Genomic DNA, 17,793 nt, shown 5'->3' on the forward strand with positions numbered 1-17,793 from the left:
GTGGCCCCTGTTAAGGGCATGTGGCCTGGTATGGTCCAGAGGGGGACCCCATGTCGTGATTTTTTTTTTTATTTTGGCGTGGGTTTTCCCCTCAAGATGGGGGGGCGGAGCATAGAGAACCATATGCCGTTTTTCGTTTTTTTTATTTTGATGTGGGGTTCCCCTCTAAGCTTCTGTACAAGTTGCATGCCAAAGTCGGATCAGTTAAGATGATGTTCCGACTTGGATACTTTGATGATCTTCAATGGGCTAAAAAAAAAAAAAAAAAAAAGGGACCAAAGTCAGACCAAAGTAGTACAGGAACCTTTTTCAAAGTCGGACCAGTTAAGACGGTTCTCAAAGGGGACAATTGATTTATACGCGTCATATGCAATGTGCTCCTAAAGTCGGAGCATATGTCGTACCAGTGTGAACCCGGCCTAAAACCTGGAAGCTGATTGGTTACTATGCACAGCTGCACCAGATTCTGTGTACACCAGTTTCAGTAAATCAAACCCATTGAAGGAAGTAACTCTAAAAGTAGGTAAAAGTATCTAGTCACAGGCAGACTACTACTACCGTGTTTCCCCGAAAGTAAGACAGTGTCTTACTTTCTTTTTATCCCCAAAAGCCCCACTATGTCTTACTTTCGGGGTATGTCTTATATTGGAATAAAAATTGTCGAATTGGACCTGATGGACCACGGAAAACATTACTGCTGCTCCCGCGGCCTCCACATCCCTCCGCTCATCCCGCTCTAACCGTCCGCATCCCGCAGTTAAAGGGGCAATGACAGCTAAAAAAACTGTGTAAAATGTGTTTTTTAGTGTATATGCATTTTATGCGCTACAGAAGAGGACTACAAGTCCCAGCAAGCAAGGCTGCACTGCATTACAGAGGAGGCCTACAAGTCCCAGCATGCAAGGCTGCACTATGGAGGACTACAAGTCCAAGCATACAAAGCTGCTATGCTCAGCAGAGGAGAACTGTAAGCACACACAGCCCGGTATGTTGGGACTTGTAGTCCTCCTCAGCTGCATCTTGCGGTTACAAGAGCTGCAGAGAATCTCTTCACACCCCCCCTCCCCCTCCCCCTCCTTGGTCTCTCTCTGTATGCACTGACCTTTTTCCGGGAGGGCACAGAGCCAGTGACACCTGTCAGCAGTGATCCGGGACTTGGCACAATAATCCCCTTCTCTGTGGTTGCGTCGCGCCGTTCTGATCAGTCTCGGGCAGCGGCTGTCACTCACAGCCGAGCAGAGTGAAGCCGCCTCCCCCTCCTCTTGTATGGCTACACAGTGCTGTCCATGAAGGAGAAGGAGGGGGAGGCGGCTTCACTGAAGCCGCCTCCCCCTCCTCCTCCTCCATACACAGCACTGTGTAGCCATACAAGAGGAGGGGGAGGCGGCTTCACTCTGCTCGGCCGAGACTGATCAAAACGGCGCTGTCTCTTCAGTCGGAGGGGGAGGGCGCTGGCCTGGCACCCCCCCAGGGTGCGGCCCGCACCCCCCGCCCCACTCTTAGTACCGTACGTCACTGGAGGCGGCAATACCCCCGTGTTTCCCCGAAAGTAAGACATACGTCTTACTTTCGGGGTACGGCTTATATTAGCCGACCCCTCTGAAACTCCCGATACGTCTTACAATCGGGGGTGTCTTACTATCGGGGAAACACGGTATGACCTAGATAATAACTTTCCCAGACAGACAACCTTCTAATGTGTTACAAAAGCCATATTTCTAGTACCTTCTAAACCACCATCATCTGGCTTGCCATTTGTCTTGTCAGATTTGCCTGTGGATTGCTGGGCTGCTAATGCAGTTAGTTGTGCAGATTGTTTTATTAGTGATACCCTGTAAAAATAGTTCCTCCAAAAGACTTCTTCTTTCACTCTTAGAAAAAAAAAAAAAGAAAAGAAGAAGATTACCACAGACTGATAATGCATTTGACTTTTTGGGGTCTATGTATTTGAAATTTGTCATGTGGATGTTGTACACAGGCACAACTAATTTTCACCATATGCTTTGTAATACGATTCTTATCTCCTATGATCACCAGTAGGGAGGAGCCGAACACCCTCCTGTTCAGTTCGCAGCAGAACATGCCAACAGGCAAACAATTTATCAGAACACATGAACATCGTTAAAGTCTATGGGACATGAACAATCAAAATTGATCATTTTAAAGGCTTATATGCAAGTTATTGTCATAAAAAGTGTTTGGGGACCTGAGTCCTCCATCAATGCAATGGAGGTGGATCGGTTGCGGATTTTTTTTTTGGTCCGTCGTGGCGTGATAAAAGATGAATGGACATTGTGGGACATTTTTATTTTTTAATAAAGGATTTGCCCTAAGCTGTCTTTTTTTAAACATTTTGACACTTTTTTTTGTTACCCCGTTGGGGGGGGCGGTATCTGGGGGTCCTCTTGTTAACCCCCAGACCCCCACAATCACCGGGCAAGGGTTGTGGGGATGAGGCCCTTGTCCCCATCAATATGGGGACAAGGTGCTTTGGGGGGCTACCCCAAAGCACTCTCACCATGTTGAGGGCATGTGGCCTGGTACGGCTCAGGAGGGGGCACTCTCTTGTTCCCCCCCACCCTTTCATGTGGTCCACCAAGTTGCGTGCTCGGATAAGGGTCTGGTATGGATTTTGAGGGGGGGGGGGGGGGCCTACACCATTTTTTTATTTGGCGCAGAATGCCCCTTAATTTCCATATCAGATCCGAAGGGCCTGGTATGGATTTTAGGGGGACCCGTACTCACTTTTTTTACGTTTTGGTTTGGGGTTCCCCTTAATATTCATACCAGACCCAAAGGGCCTGGTAATGGACTGGGGGGGAGAATCACATGTTTTTTTTTTCAAATGAGTTGTATCTATATTTCCAAGACCCGACAATTCATTACAGCCACGATCCGCATTTTTCCTTTAGAAATGTCATTTTGCTGTGGTACTGTTCTAAACATGGGAAAAATGCACCACTTTATATGCATACTATAGACACCCCCCAGGCACAATATTTAAAGGAATATTTCATTTTTATCGTTTCACTTCAAGCATAAACAAAAATAAAAATAATAATATTATATATATCACTGTTCCCAAAAAAACGTCCGTTTAAAAAAAAATAATAATAATTGCATTGATACATGTCCCTGGGGCAGGACCCAGGTCCCCGAACACTTTTTATGACAATAACTTGCATACAAGTCTTTAAAATTAGCACTTTTGATTTTTCATGTTAGTGTCCCATAGACTTTAATGGTGTTCCGGCAGCTTTCAAATTTGCCCCGAACATTGGGCTCATCCCTAATTACCAGCTACATGTAGGGGTCTTATTGAGGTCTTTCATAAAAATACTGCAATGTACATACAGCCAATAATAAAGAGCAATGGGAGTCCCAGTGAAGCAGAAAACAGATTGGGTTTTTGTTCTGAGAAATGACAACAAAAATCACATCACTTACAGCTTGGGTACAAGATCAAATCTCATACGATTAAGCAGCTCATCCTCCTGAAGCATTACAAGAGCAACAGGGTACATCTGCTCAAAGTCAAAATTAAAATGGACACCGGCAGGAGGATCTCTGAGGAAGTTTCTTCGATCCTATGATAACAAATCACAAACATTGCAACATGAGCAAATTACAGAAATTCTAAATACAGCTAAGATAACGGAAATGTGTGCATATTCCAAATCTTCCAACTTTGGAACACAGTGTTCACATGAACAAGACTTCCTAAATGTCCAGTTGAAAAAAATTACTCTATACTATGCTGCATTGGTGCAGGTACACTGTGCAGCTTATTTGGAATTATCTTGAGCAGTGCAGACATGTGACAGTGGAAAGCTCCAACCTAATTCCACAAGACTATTCCACATAAATCTTAAAGTAAAGGCTCAAGGTTTTTTTTACCTTCAGGCGTTCTATGCATGATGGTAAAAAAAACACCTCTGTGCAGCCACTCCCAGCCTAAATACTTACCTGAGCCCCATCACGATCAAGCAATGTGAACGAGAGGCTAAGCCCTCTGGGGACTCTCCCTCCTTATTGGCTGAGACAAAAGCGGGAATTATTGGCATGCTGTCAATTACAGCCAGTGAACCAATGAGGAGAGAGGGGTGAGGTCGAGCAGCAGCTCTGTGTATAAATGAACACGCAGAGCAGCAGCTTGGGAGTGAGCTTGCTTATGTGCCCCCAGAGCAAGCCGCTTGTTTTGGGGCTACTCAGCAGGAGGGAGGGGCCAGGAGCGCAGGTGGGCGACACCAGAAGAGGAGGATTCTGGCCTGGACAGAGCAAGTAAGTATAACGTTTGTTTTTTGAGATGACTATTCCTAAAATACAAGTAATTCCAGCATTTAGTATAGTGTCCCCAAATACAAAACCCACATTTAGTGTAGTGTCCTTGAAAATGGAACCAGCATTCAGTACTGTGTCCTTGAATATTGAATCCACATTCACTAGTGTCCTTTAATACCGAACCTGTATTCACTCCAAAAAGACACTAATTGGAGGAGTTGCTTGTCAGGAGCTGATAAAGGAAACTAAGATTAGATACCAGAACACTACACAGACAAAAGAAGTTCTTACTGCAGACAGGGCCAGGATCTGCTGCTGAATGGTTTCCTCTTCGCTGTATCCAACCCAAGGAGGAACTGCTGCGTCTAATAAGATAAAACAAATATATGGTTTAAGCTTCTAGTACTAGGGCAAAATAAACTAGAGAGATTCAGATGGTCAGCAATGAAGAAAGTCAGGCAGTACAGCTGCCCATAGACTTAAGAGGGCAACCGTTTTCATGCTCATTAGTCCCTAGCATGACCTCTACACAACTTCTTAGGTAAAATAATTGGATCAGGCAGACCTATTCCAAACACAGTTGTTGCCACCAGGATAAGTGGTGTGAGCAACATCTGCCTGCATCTTTCCTCTTCTTCTGCCTCCACTCTTCATTAAATTAGCAGAAATTCTCAGCCAAGCTGAACATTCATATTTAGGAAAGCGTTGAACAATGGGTCTGTCTTTGGTAGCCAGGATCACACATGCCAGACCTCTGAAGATTTATAACCAGGGCTAATAGAGAATTAAAAATGTAAGAACAATGCAGTCACACAGAAATAAAGTGAATAATCCACTTTGTTTATCAACTACAGGGCAACAAAGTTCCAGAAACCCTGAACGAATTCGATAGAAAATGTTCATATTTTCCACCAGACTTCTTTTGTCAGGGCTCTTGTTTGCAATCTAGGTTTATGCGAGTGTAGCTACACTTTCAAATCATTAGATCCATTTAAACCTGCACAATCAATCATAGCTTTCGATATTTCTTAATAGTAGGTTGACTTTGTTTTTGTTTTTCTGTAGCTTTCATCATATCAGCAATATAATGCTGGTTTAAAAAAAAAAAAAAAAAAAGTTGACAATGCCTGAACTGCCTTTGTATGGCCAGTCTGAACCGGGGATTAATGGGAATAATGGATCCAATGGTGCACAAAATTCTGCAGATGACGTACTGTGGCTTTCTTCACATTCACTCCCCATGTACTCTTTGTCCTTATGGTAAACTTTGATGCAATTTAGCTAAAATATGCAAGATGCAAAACAGATTATTAATAACCAAAATGCAACTGTTGCATCATTGCATTATAATATCAGCTGTATGTGTTCCTTGAAAGGGTAAATTGCAATAATGCCATTAACACTATAAATCGGGCAGTTCAAACAATGTAAAAGAAAAGTCAACAAGGTTCACAATGGCATGCTGTACTGGGAAAACTAGCCAGGCTAACTGCTGCTCAATACACAATTTAGAGCCACCTGCAGAGGAATAAATGATAAATTACATTTGATAAGTTTACTGTAAACTAATATGATTGAAAGGAAAATAAAAAATAAAAGTACGTGTGTGTTGTGTATCTCCATCCAGGGTGGGTACCATAGTCCTTAAAATTACGAATGTGTAACAAAAATTTCCTTAGATGTGGGACTTTAAAAAGGTGCCTAAAATACAATGGATATACAACACTTAAAAATCAATTTGTGTATTCCATTTATAAAAACAACATTTGCCTCCTTTGTTATTACTGAAATTCGAAAATATAAAGAGTTCAGAATGGCTCTGGTGGGAGGAGGTGGAATACCCCACTTCTTCAGGTTTTGTGAAACTAGAAAGCAGTATAATAATATATAATATATATATATATATATATATATATATATATTCTTATTATACCTTTATTGTAGTAACACCAATATTGGGGACCCACTAAACATATCATGACAAAATTGTTCAATTCCCTTCCTGCCAGAGTAATTCTGAACTTTTATATGATCAAGAAGCGTGGACACATGCGGGATAAGACGCCCCTTAAACCGACCCAGTGCTTCAGATGGGACTATGGCTGTGTATAGCCTCAGCCAGGGCTGCTCTGGCCACGCCCCCTGACATGTTTTCAGTTGTAAAGTAGCATTCTTCAAAGTCATTCCAGAATGTTCTACACATGTTCTTCACTCTGCATTATTCAGATGCTGGAACTTGAAAGATTGAATGCCAAGGTGACATGTGGTCACTCATCCAGCATTTAGATGAACTTCCACAAGTTCACATGCTTCTTGGTTTGTGTATGGGTTGCCCTGGTCCCAAAGCAGCAGCCAATACACAGCATTAATGTCCCTTAAAAATAATGCACCTGCTTGCAGTTCTGACACATTACAGGGGGACAAAATTTAGGGAAACGTGAGCCAAATTATATGGAATGACAACAATGGAGCCCACGGTACATTTATTTGCAGTGAACATCTTACTAGCAATGATGCGATTACTCTGGTCCAGTATTCTAAAGAAAAAGTGTAAAATTGCACTACAGTTCCTCTTTAACAGAAAGACATAACTGCCCACAGTACAAACACACACACTTTCTAACACTTTAGCCCTTTTGGATACTGTCATATCAGCATGAAGAGCTTACCATAGACACCACTTGAGACCTGTATTAAAAATTAGTAATTCAACTTGACTTGTGTGGAAGGGGGGGGGGGGCTGGGGGAACAAACAAAAACACACACACACACACACACACACACACACACCCTCTGGTGATCTATGTACATTGCAAGGACTTTACCAAACTTTGTTGTAGATTTCTCCCTTTTGTTATTTTGAAGAAATAGCTGCCTGTCTCAAGTCTAAGTCTAAATCAGCTGCTGCATTTGCAGGGCTCTAATGAGGAAAGTGGTAAGGTCTGCGTCCCTTTAGCCCCCATTTACACCGGTGCGACTTATGTGATTTGAGAGATCAAAGTCTCATAAGTCGCACCATATTGATGACTATGGAACCCTTAAAATTGATGCAACTCCTACTTGCACTGACTTTGAAAAGGTTCCTACACTATATTTGGTGATTTGCATTGGCATCTGTGCATGAAGTCGCACATATGTAATCAAGCCGCACATGAAACACTGATCATGGCTTTGAAATCATACTGAAGTAGCTAGATTTCAAAGCTGCATTTGATGTGAATTCCCTTTGGGAGTATCTCACCAAAAATGACATTTTTGTTGTAGGGGGATGCCAAAAATCTGACCTGTTTCTTAATGCATACTTCTTAGAAAATCAGTCAGCCAATCACACATCTGGTAGGGGTGTTCTGTGCACCATCTGTGTATAGAACACCTCCAGGTTGCCATATAGCACTGCATATTACAGAAGATTACAGGGCTGCTTATTGAAAAGGAAAGGTCATTTTTAAGAACATTCAGTATACAACTGTATTACGCCATCCCCCGCCACCCAAAAACAGAGTCAAATATAATTTAATTTGTTATATTATAATAGAATATGAACATAAACATAAAATGTAGGGTGACTTTTGGCTGCATGCACGGAGTGTAGTCCAGGACAAGCCACATAATATACCTGTCTTTTTCACATTCTTCTCATGTACAAACTTTTCCTGTTCCTTCTGAAAATCCCCAATAATCGTCTGAAATGTAAAAAATAAAAAATCATGAAATGATTTTATAGTTTGCACATGTTAAACAATTCTCATTCTCCATTCACAAAATACAACAAAAATTCATTCAAAAATACTCACTTGTGTAATGAAGACTATGGGGTTTATTTACTAAAGGCAATTCCACTTTGCACTGGAAGTAAAGTTGATGTAGATCTGAGGGGGCATGCCAAGAAAAAAAAAATAGCATTTTTGCTTGTACATGATTGGATGATAGAAATCAGCAGAGCTTCCCCTCAGATCTACAATGACTGCACTTGTAGTGCACAGTGGATTTGCCTTTAGTAAATCAACCCCTATGTCTGTAACATCCAACACATGTGACATGGATTGGACATCGTGAAAGCAAATATTATATTATATGAACAACCTCCTAGTTCACCAATTTATTCACAAGGTGGGTGGAGATTAGATAATTGTCTCTATCCTGTGGCTTCCAGAAGTGAGCGACTATGGCATTAGTTCTGCACATCTTTAAATGCAAACAGACTCCTCTCCAACATCTGACCAGTCATGAGAAAAAGATGACTGGCTAGGATGAATTTTTCCCCACGATCAATATTTTTCATGAGAAAGGGGCAGCCTCAGAGGTGCAAATGCATGCATGGTGGTGTAATATAAGGGGCTGGCTTCTGAACTACAGGGGGTGTAGAGGAGTTTCAGGAGTAGTCCGGAATCACCGCTTGCAGGCAGCAAAGTAGCATGGGATATGTAGTCCTTAGAAATTGAATACAAAAACATTAGAAGAGAAGCAGCAAAGCAAGCAGGGAATCCAGAAAGTTGTGGAAAGAGATGGCCAACAGATAGACAACTTTTTCACAACCCACTCTCATCCTTTCTAAACTACTGCAATATTGGTTATGTAGGAGGCATGTATATCCTTCTAGATGTATACTTATCTGTCAAATGTCTCCCCTCTGTCTGCTATGAGACCCCGAAAAAAATGCAGATTTTGTGGGTGGGTCCGTTTTACAGGGCTCAGTGGATGGAGTCGTGATGTCAGTAGACTCCCCGCCCACCTCTACACTCCCCTTAACATGCATTTTCTCCTGTGTATATCTTACACTGAACTTCTGCTATGATCACCAATATCCAGCTAGTCAAAACTCAGAAAAGTCCCCACATGAATTCAGCATGCCAAATCATGCGGAGGTGTAGAACAGTCAATCCTGGCAGAGCTGCTGAAGAAAGGAGTGGGAGGGAATTAAAAAATAATGCATGTCTCTTAGGCTAGTACACGAGATATGTAAATTGCCTGCCACTCACTGCAAGGGGGAGGGTTTGACAAAAGATTTTCTCTGTTTGTCAAGATTTATCTCACAGAACAATAAAAGAAGATTGCTCGGAGCTGGATTAACTCTTTGTGGCAAGTCTGGGCTCAAATGATAGGAAATCTTATACTCTAAATTATATCATCAAAAAAAAAAAGAATAATAATTTCAGGGTTTACATCCACTTTAAAAAAGTTAGCTTATACTCGATTGTCAAAAAGAACTATTGTTTGCTGATATAAAATGAAAGCATCTCCTTTAACCACTTGCCGACCGCCGCACGACGATGTACGTCGACAGAATGGCACGGGCAGGCATAAGGGCTTACATGTACGTCCTTGCCTGCCCGCCGGTCGGGGGCCCGATCGGGCCCCCGCCCGGTGCCTGTGGCGGTCGGTATTCGTTCGGGAGCGATCCCGGACGAGGGGACGGCCATTCATTCATGGCCACCCCCTCGCGATCGCTCCCGACGAATGAAAATGTCCCGTGACATCACTTCCTCTCCTGTAATGTAAACACAGGAGAGGAAGTGATGTATTCTCTCCTCCGTGTCGGTATTTTTCGTTCCGGCACCGAGGAGAGAGCATCGGTGAGTTGCACAAGCACTACACTACACAGTAGAACATGCCAGGCACACTCACACCCCCCCTTTACCCCCGATCACCCCCCAATTACCCCTGCCCCCCCAGTCACAGTGACACCAATTGCTTTTTTTTTTTTTTTTGCATTGGTGTCATTTGTGACTGTAATAACTGTTAGGGCAGTTAGGGTTAGCCCCCTTTAGTTCTAATGTGCCCCCCTAACCCCCCCCCAATAAAGGTTTAACCCCGTGATCACCCCCCCTCGCCAGTGTCACTAAGGCTGGGTTCACATTGCAGCGGTTTATGAGAACGAATGTGATTCGCACCGCACTGCAGTGCAAATCACATCCGATCTCTGTGCGATTCGAGTTCAGCCATACAGATAGTATGGCTGAATTCGTGTCGCACCCACCGCACCCGCCGCAAATTCGCACGGGACCCTTTTTTTGGCCCGCAGCAGAATCGGATCGCATGGGTGTTCACACCATGCGATCCGAGTTTGCAGATCGCACTGCGATATGCGAACTGATCTGGGGGTGTCATTAACATTTCACTGACACTCCCAGCAGTTCGCATAGGGCAGTGTGAACTGCCGCCGGGAGGCATGCGATGCGGGAACCCGCCGCGGATTTGTGGCGTTCCTGCATCGCTCCAGTGTGAACCCAGCCTAATAAGCGATCATTTTTCTGATCGCTGTATTAGTGTCACAGGTGACGCTAGTTAGGCAGGTAGGTATTTAGGTTCGCCGCAGCTTTTTATAGCGCCAGGGACCCCCATATACTACCGCATAAAGCCCCCCGATTTCCCCCTAGTTAACCCTTTCACCAGTGATCACCATATAACTGTTACAGGTGACGCTGGTTGGTTAGTTATTTTTTTATAGTTTCAGGGCACCCGCCATTTATTACCTAATAAAGGTTTAACCCCCTGATCACCCGGCGGGTGTCATTTGTGACTGTAATAACTGTTAGGGCAGTTAGGGTTAGCCCCCTTTAGTTCTAAGGTACCCCCCTAACCCCCCCAATAAAGGTTTAACCCCGTGATCACCCCCCGTCGCCAGTGTCACTAAGGCTGGGTTCACATTGCAGCGGTTTATGAGAACGGATGTGATTCGCACCGCACTGCAGTGCAAATCACATCCGATCTCTGTGCGATTCGAGTTCAGCCATACAGATAGTATGGCTGAATTCGTGTCGCACCCGCCGCACCCGCCGCAAACTCGCACGGGACCCTTTTTTTGGTCCGCAGCAGAATCGGATCGCATGGGTGTTCACACCATGCGATCCGAGTTTGCAGATCGCACTGCGATATGCGAACTGATCTGGGGGTGTCATTAACATTTCACTGACACTCCCAGCAGTTTGCATAGGGCAGTGTGAACTGCCGCCGGGAGGCATGTGATGCGGGAACCCGCCGCGCATTCGTGGCGCTCCCACATCGCTCCAGTGTGAACCCAGCCTAATAAGCGATCGTTTTTCTGATCACTGTATTAGTGTCACAGGTGACGCTAGTTAGGCAGGTAGGTATTTAGGTTCGCCGCAGCTTTTTATAGCGGCAGGGACCCCCATATACTACCGCATAAAGCCCCCTAATTGCCCCCTAGTTAACCCTTTCACCAGTGATCACCATATAACTGTTACAGGTGACGCTGGTTGGTTAGTTATTTTTTTTATAGTTTCAGGGCACCCGCCATTTATTACCTAGTCTCACTAGTGTACCCCTAAATTTAGGGGTGTCTACTTTCCAAAATGGGGTCATTTGGGGGGGGGTTTGTGCCATCTTGGCATTTTATGGCCTTCAAAACTGTAACGCCCTTAGAAAGCCTGAAGGCGGTGCTTGGTTTTCGGGGCTCCGTACGCGGCTAGGCTCCCAAAAAGTCCCACATATGTGGTATCCCCGTACTCAGGAGAAGCAGCAGAATTTATTTTGGGGTGTCATTTCACATATGCCCATGGCATGCGTGAGCAATATATCATTTAGTGACAACTTTGTGAAAAAAAAAAAAAAAAAAAAAGTTTGTAATTTTCCCGCAACTTGTGGCAAAATATAAAATATTCCATGGACTCAACATGCCTCTCAGCAAATAGCTTGGGGTGTCTACTTTCTAAAATGGGGTCATTTGGGCGGGTTTTGTGCCATCTTGGCATTTTATGGCCTTCAAAACTGTAATAGGTAGTGAGGAGTGAAGTCAAATATTTACGCCCTTAGAAAACCTGAAGGCGGTTCTTGGTTTTCGGGGCCCCGTATGTGGCTAGGCTCCCAAAAAGTCCCACATATGTGGTATCCCCGTACTCAGGAGAAGCAGCAGAATTTATTTTGGGGTGTCATTTCACATATGCCCATAGCATGTGTGAGCAATATATCATTTAGTGACAACTTTGTGTAAAAAAAAAAAAAAAAAAAAATATTTTTTGTCATTATTCAATCGCTTGAGGCAAAAAAATAAAATATTCAATGGGCTCAACATGCCACTTATCAATTTCCTTAGGGTGTCTACTTTCCAAAATGGGGTCATTTGGGGGGGTTTTGTACTGCCCTGCCATTTTAGCACCTCAAGAAATGAGATAGGCAGTCGTAAACTAAAAGCTGCGTAAATTCCAGAAAACGTACCTTAGTTTGTAGATGTGACAACTTTTGCGCAAACCAATAAATATACAATTATTGACTTTTTTTTTACCAAAGACATGTGGCTGAATACATTTTGGCCTAAATGTATGACTAAAATTGAGTTCATTTTTTTTCAAAATTTGCGGTCTTTTTACGTTTATATCGCAAAAAATAAAAATCGCAGAGGCAATCAAATACCATCAAAAGAAAGCTCTATTTGTGGGAAGAAAAGGACGCAAATTTTGTTTGGGTACAACATTGCATGACCGCGCAATTACCAGTTAAAGCAGCGCAGTGCCAAATTGTAAAAAGACCTCTGGTCATTTACCAGCAAAATGGTCCGGTCTGAAGGTGGTTAAAGGACATATAGCTCAGAAAGTTGACCACCACCTTATGTCTATACCCAGCCTTAATGGAGCTTTTTTTTAGATATGCACTATACTTTATAAAGTCAACACAACACCTTCTCAATGATGCCATCAATTTTTCCTTCTTCGACTGACTTCTTAATGGTGTGGGCAGTTTCAGCAACGGATTCAGATAATTTTTTTGTGGCAACTGAAGCAAAATTCAGGAGATAACCTAAAAGGAATATTGTAAAAGTAAAAAATATAAACAAGATAGTAACTAAAATTACATGTAAAAATGGTACGATTTACAAAACATCTTGTTGTCAATTTGTTATAGATTTCCTCGCTCTGTTTACTATTACAGTATAAGGAAAACAAGCAACCGCTGGGGAAAGTTACACTGCAAGGTGTGGAATCTTATAATAATAGAAAAATGGTATGGAGAGTATATATATCAGCTGCTGCACAGGCTTGGTGACCACAAAGGGATGCCTGGGTTTATTGAGCCAAATCAAGTATTTATGTCAAAGCTATAACAATGTTTAGTTTTGATGTGGTAGCTATTGTTCTTCATCATGTGCTCTCCCACAAATGGTAATGCTAGGACAGCACAGTGTACACAAACACAAGTGCCACCTGGCAAAGTAAACAAAAGGCTTCAGCAGTTAGATTTTGCTAGGGATAGAATAATGGAAGCTGCAGGGAATGGATCTTGACTTGCATTTAAAGGTACATAATACAGGTTTCATTCTTGCCTTACTTTACTACTTAAGCCCCATACACACTATCAGGTTTTCTGCTGAGTTTTTCCTTCAGATTTACCAAAACCATATATTATATGAGGCGATACCTTAGGAGTTTCAATTTTTATGCAATCAGGCAGGCCCTACACTACATGGTTTTGGTAAACCTGAAGGAAAAACTCTGCAGGAAAAATGATAGTGTGAATGGGGCTTTAGAAGTGAAATTCCAATAACAAAGACATGCGCTTAAAGTTTCAGACCACGGATATGAACATGCTCATTAGTCCAGGTCAAAGACCTGCAAGATCCCTTCAGGCTGCCCCCTTTTGCAGGTATAGCTATGTAAATCATTTAACATAAGTGTCTATACTGTTTAATATCCAGTAATACACAGTTCCTGCTTTGCACATGCACAGTTACTCTCCATTTTTAGGCACTGTTAAATTTGTAGCGGCCAATCTGCTGACAGCCTTAACCTTAACCGAGTGACGGCTACAGGGTGGTTTCTTAACTCTGGGAGGCCGTCATATGTCCTCCCAGAATGGCACGCACTTGAGAGCATCCGTGACCTGTGAACCCGGCGCATCACGGTAAAAGGCCGCTCATTGCAGCCGTTTACCACACGATCGCTTGTAAGCAAACCGGCGTCATGTTATGATGCCGGTTCCTCCCTCCCATCTCTGTACCGATCGGTACAGTGGAGGGGGAAGAGATCGGTGTCAGCAGCGCTGTGGGCTGCATCTGCAGTGCCCACATCGCTGCTCACCGAATTTAACCCCTCAATACCCCACCAAGACTCTGCAATACCCCGCCAAGACTGCCATAAATTGCCATACCCAACCATACTTGGAGATATTCTGCAATACTCAGCCATACGCGGTGATACCCTGCAATACCCAGCCATAGAGGCCCCCTATTTGTTTTTTGTTTTTATTTCAGGCTTCCCAGCTTAGAGGTGACATGCGGGGTCTTATTGACCCCATATCTCACTGTAAAGAGGACCTGTCATGCCATATTCCTATTACAGGGGATGTTCACATTCCTTGTAATAGGAATAAAAGTGATCAAAAAAATTATTTTGGGGGAAAAAAAAAAATGTCAAACTAAAATAAAGTAAAATGAACAATAAATTATTTTATTTTTTTTAAAGCGCCCCTGTCCCCATGTGCTCGCATGCAGAAGCGAACGCATACCTAAGTCCCGCCCACATATGAAAACGGTGTTCAAAACACACATGTGAGGTATTGCTGCGAACGTTAGAGCGAGAGCAATAATTCTAGCCCTGGACCTCCTCTGTAACTCAAAACATGTAACCAGTAAAAAAAAAAAATAATAATTTAAAAGTGTCGCCTATGGGGATTTTTAAAGAGAAGAGCCAGTTTTTTTTTTTTTTTTTTTTTTTTTTAAATGTAAAAGTCAGCAGCTGCAAACACTGTAGCTGCTGACTTTTAATAAGCAGACTTACCTGTCCAGGGTGCCCGCGCTGTCGGCCTCCCAAGGCTGATCCGTCCCTCGGCTCCCGGGGCCACCATTTCAACTAAGGGAAACAGGCAGTGGAGCCTTGCGGCAGCGCTTTGTGAATGGGGCACTCTGTGTTCTGGGACACACAGTTCCCAGAACACAGCGCAACCCATTACCCAGAAGACGCTGCACGGAGGAGAGAAGACAGAACATCACGGCGGAGGAGGAAGAGGCAGATTAGGACGATATGCCTAGCAACAGGCATTTCTGGTAAGTTTAAAAAAAAATAATAATAATTTTTCTAATATTATGCTAATTTTTAATGTACTTTTGTTTTTCGGGGTGGCCCTCCACTTTAAGGAGCGACGTTTGGCACCATGCCACGGGCGTGTTCAATTTTGAAGAGTGACATGTTAAGTATCTATTTAGTCAGCATAACTTCATCTTTCACATTATGCAAAAATTGGGCTAACTTTACTGGGTTTTTTTTATTATTTTTTTAAAGCACAAAACTGCTTTTTTTTTTTTTTTTAAACGCATTTGAAAAATTGCTGCGCAAATACCGTGCGAGATAAAAAGTTGCAACGACCACCATTGTATTCTCTAGGGTCTTTGCTAAAAAAAACGTATATAATGTTTTGGAAATCTATGTAATTTTCTAGCAAATAAATGATGATTTTTACATGTAGGAGAGAAATGTCAGAATTGTCCTGGGTGCTCCAGAACGCCTGATGGCGCTCCCTGCATGTTAGGCCTCTGTATGTGGCCACGCTGTGTAAAAGTCTCACACATGTGGTATCACCGTACTCGGGAGTAATAGCAGAATGTGTTTTGGGGTGTAATTTGTGGTATGCATATGCTGTGTGTGAGAAATAAACTGATAATATGACAATATTGTGAAAAAAAAACAAAAAAAAAACAAAAGAAAAATCTTGATTTTGCAAAGAATTGTGGGAAAAAAAATTACAACTTAAAAAAACTCATCATGACTCTTACTGAATACCTTGGAATGTCTTCTTTCCAAAAAGGGATCATTTGGGGGGTATTTGTACTTTTCTGGCATGTTAGGGTCTCAAGAATTGAAATAGGCCGTCAGTACTTCAGGTGTGATCAATTTTCAGATATTGGCACCATAGCTTGTGGACTCTATAACTTTCACAAAGACCAAATAATATCCACCAATTTGTACTTATTTTTACCAAAGATATGTAGTAGTATAAATTTTGGCCAAAATTTATGAAGAAAAATTACTAGTCTGCTAAATTTTATAACAGAAACGAAGAAAAATTCATTTTTATTTTTATTTATTTTTTACAGAATTTTCGGTCTTTTTTCTTTAATAGCACAAAAAAAAAAAAAAAAAAAAAAAAAAAAAAAACAGCGGTGATTTAATACCACCAAAAGAAAGCTCTATTTGTGTGAAAAAAAGGACATACATTTCATGTGAGTAAATGTTGCAAGACTGAGTAATTGTCATTCAAAATGTAAGAGCACCGAAAGCTGAAAATTGGTCTGGTTATTAAGGGGGTTTAAGTGCCCAGTGGTTAAAGTGGAAGACCAAGCTTTTCTGGCACTTTTTGTTTACAAGTTTAAATCAGCATGGTTTGCTAGAAAATTACTTATAAAAGTCAAACATTATAAATTTTTTTTTCTTTAGCAGAGAACCTAGGGAATAAAATGGCAATTGTTGCCTTTTTATTTATGTCACACGGTATTTGTGCAGCGGTTTAGCATACGCAATTCTTTTGGAAAAAATACACTTTAATGAATTAAAAAAACTAGGGATGCACCGAATGGGTTTTTTGGTGCCGAAACCGATACCGAAAATGAAAAATACACTAGGCCGAAAACCGAAACCGATACCGAAACAGCACCGATACCGAAAATGACTGTTTTTAAAAAATATTTTTATACAGGAGGTGGTCAGAGACTGGGGACACGGTACAGGAGGTGGTCAGAGACTGGGGACACGGTACAGGAGGTGGTCAGAGACTGGGGACACGGTACAGGAGGTGGTCAGAGACTGGGGACACGGTACAGGAGGTGGTCAGAGACTGGGGACACGGTACAGGAGGTGGTCAGAGACTGGGGACAAGGTACAGGAGGTGGTCAGAGACTGGGGACACGGTACAGGAGGTGGTCAGAGACTGGGGACACGGTACAGGAGGTGGTCAGAGACTGGGGACACGGTACAGGAGGTGGTCAGAGACTGGGGACACGGTACAGGAGGTGGTCAGAGACTGGGGACACGGTACAGGAGGTGGTCAGAGACTGGGGACACGGTACAGGAGGTGGTCAGAGACTGGGGACACGGTACAGGAGGTGGTCAGAGACTGGGGACACGGTACAGGAGATGGTCAGAGACTGGAGACACGGTACAGGAGATGGTCAGAGACTGGGGACACGGTACAGGAGATGGTCAGACTGGGGACACGGTATAGGAGATGGTCAGAGACTGGGGACGTGGTACAGGAGATGGTCAGACTGGGGACACGGTATAGGAGATGGTCAGAGACTGGGGACGTGGTACAGGAGATGGTCAGAGACTGGGGACGTGGTACCGAAGATGGTCAGACTGGGGACATGGTACAGGAGATGGTCAGAGACAGAGGACGTGGTACAGGAGGCATCCCCCATTGCAGCCAGTGTGTCCCCATTGCAGCCAGTGTGTCCCCATTGCAGCCAGTGTGCCATTTTGCAGCCAGCCTGTGCACTGTGTGCAGGGAAGAGAGCCGCCTCCGTCGCCTGTTTGATAACAGCGCCGGGAACATCACAGCTTTCATTTC

At 43.1% G+C, this 17,793-nt stretch overlaps 1 protein-coding gene across 1 annotated transcript in view; it reads right to left on the reverse strand.

Moving 5' to 3' along the window:
* LOC143958932 (synapse-associated protein 1-like) overlaps positions 1 to 17,793 on the reverse strand; it is a 28,429-nt gene that overhangs the window by 6,369 nt on the left and 4,267 nt on the right. The window contains exons 2-6 of the mRNA XM_077467920.1: positions 12,917 to 13,035; positions 7,898 to 7,964; positions 4,573 to 4,646; positions 3,448 to 3,587; positions 1,726 to 1,871 (exon numbers count right to left, since the gene is read on the reverse strand). Of these exons, the coding sequence (XP_077324046.1) occupies positions 1,726 to 1,871; positions 3,448 to 3,587; positions 4,573 to 4,646; positions 7,898 to 7,964; positions 12,917 to 13,035 (546 nt within the window). The remainder of the gene's footprint in view (positions 1 to 1,725; positions 1,872 to 3,447; positions 3,588 to 4,572; positions 4,647 to 7,897; positions 7,965 to 12,916; positions 13,036 to 17,793) is intronic.

This window comes from Lithobates pipiens, unplaced genomic scaffold, assembly GCF_037356315.1.
Source record: "Lithobates pipiens isolate NorthernLeopardFrog02 unplaced genomic scaffold, aLitPip1_a1.2 Scaffold_65, whole genome shotgun sequence".
Taxonomy (NCBI): Eukaryota; Metazoa; Chordata; class Amphibia; order Anura; family Ranidae; genus Lithobates; species Lithobates pipiens.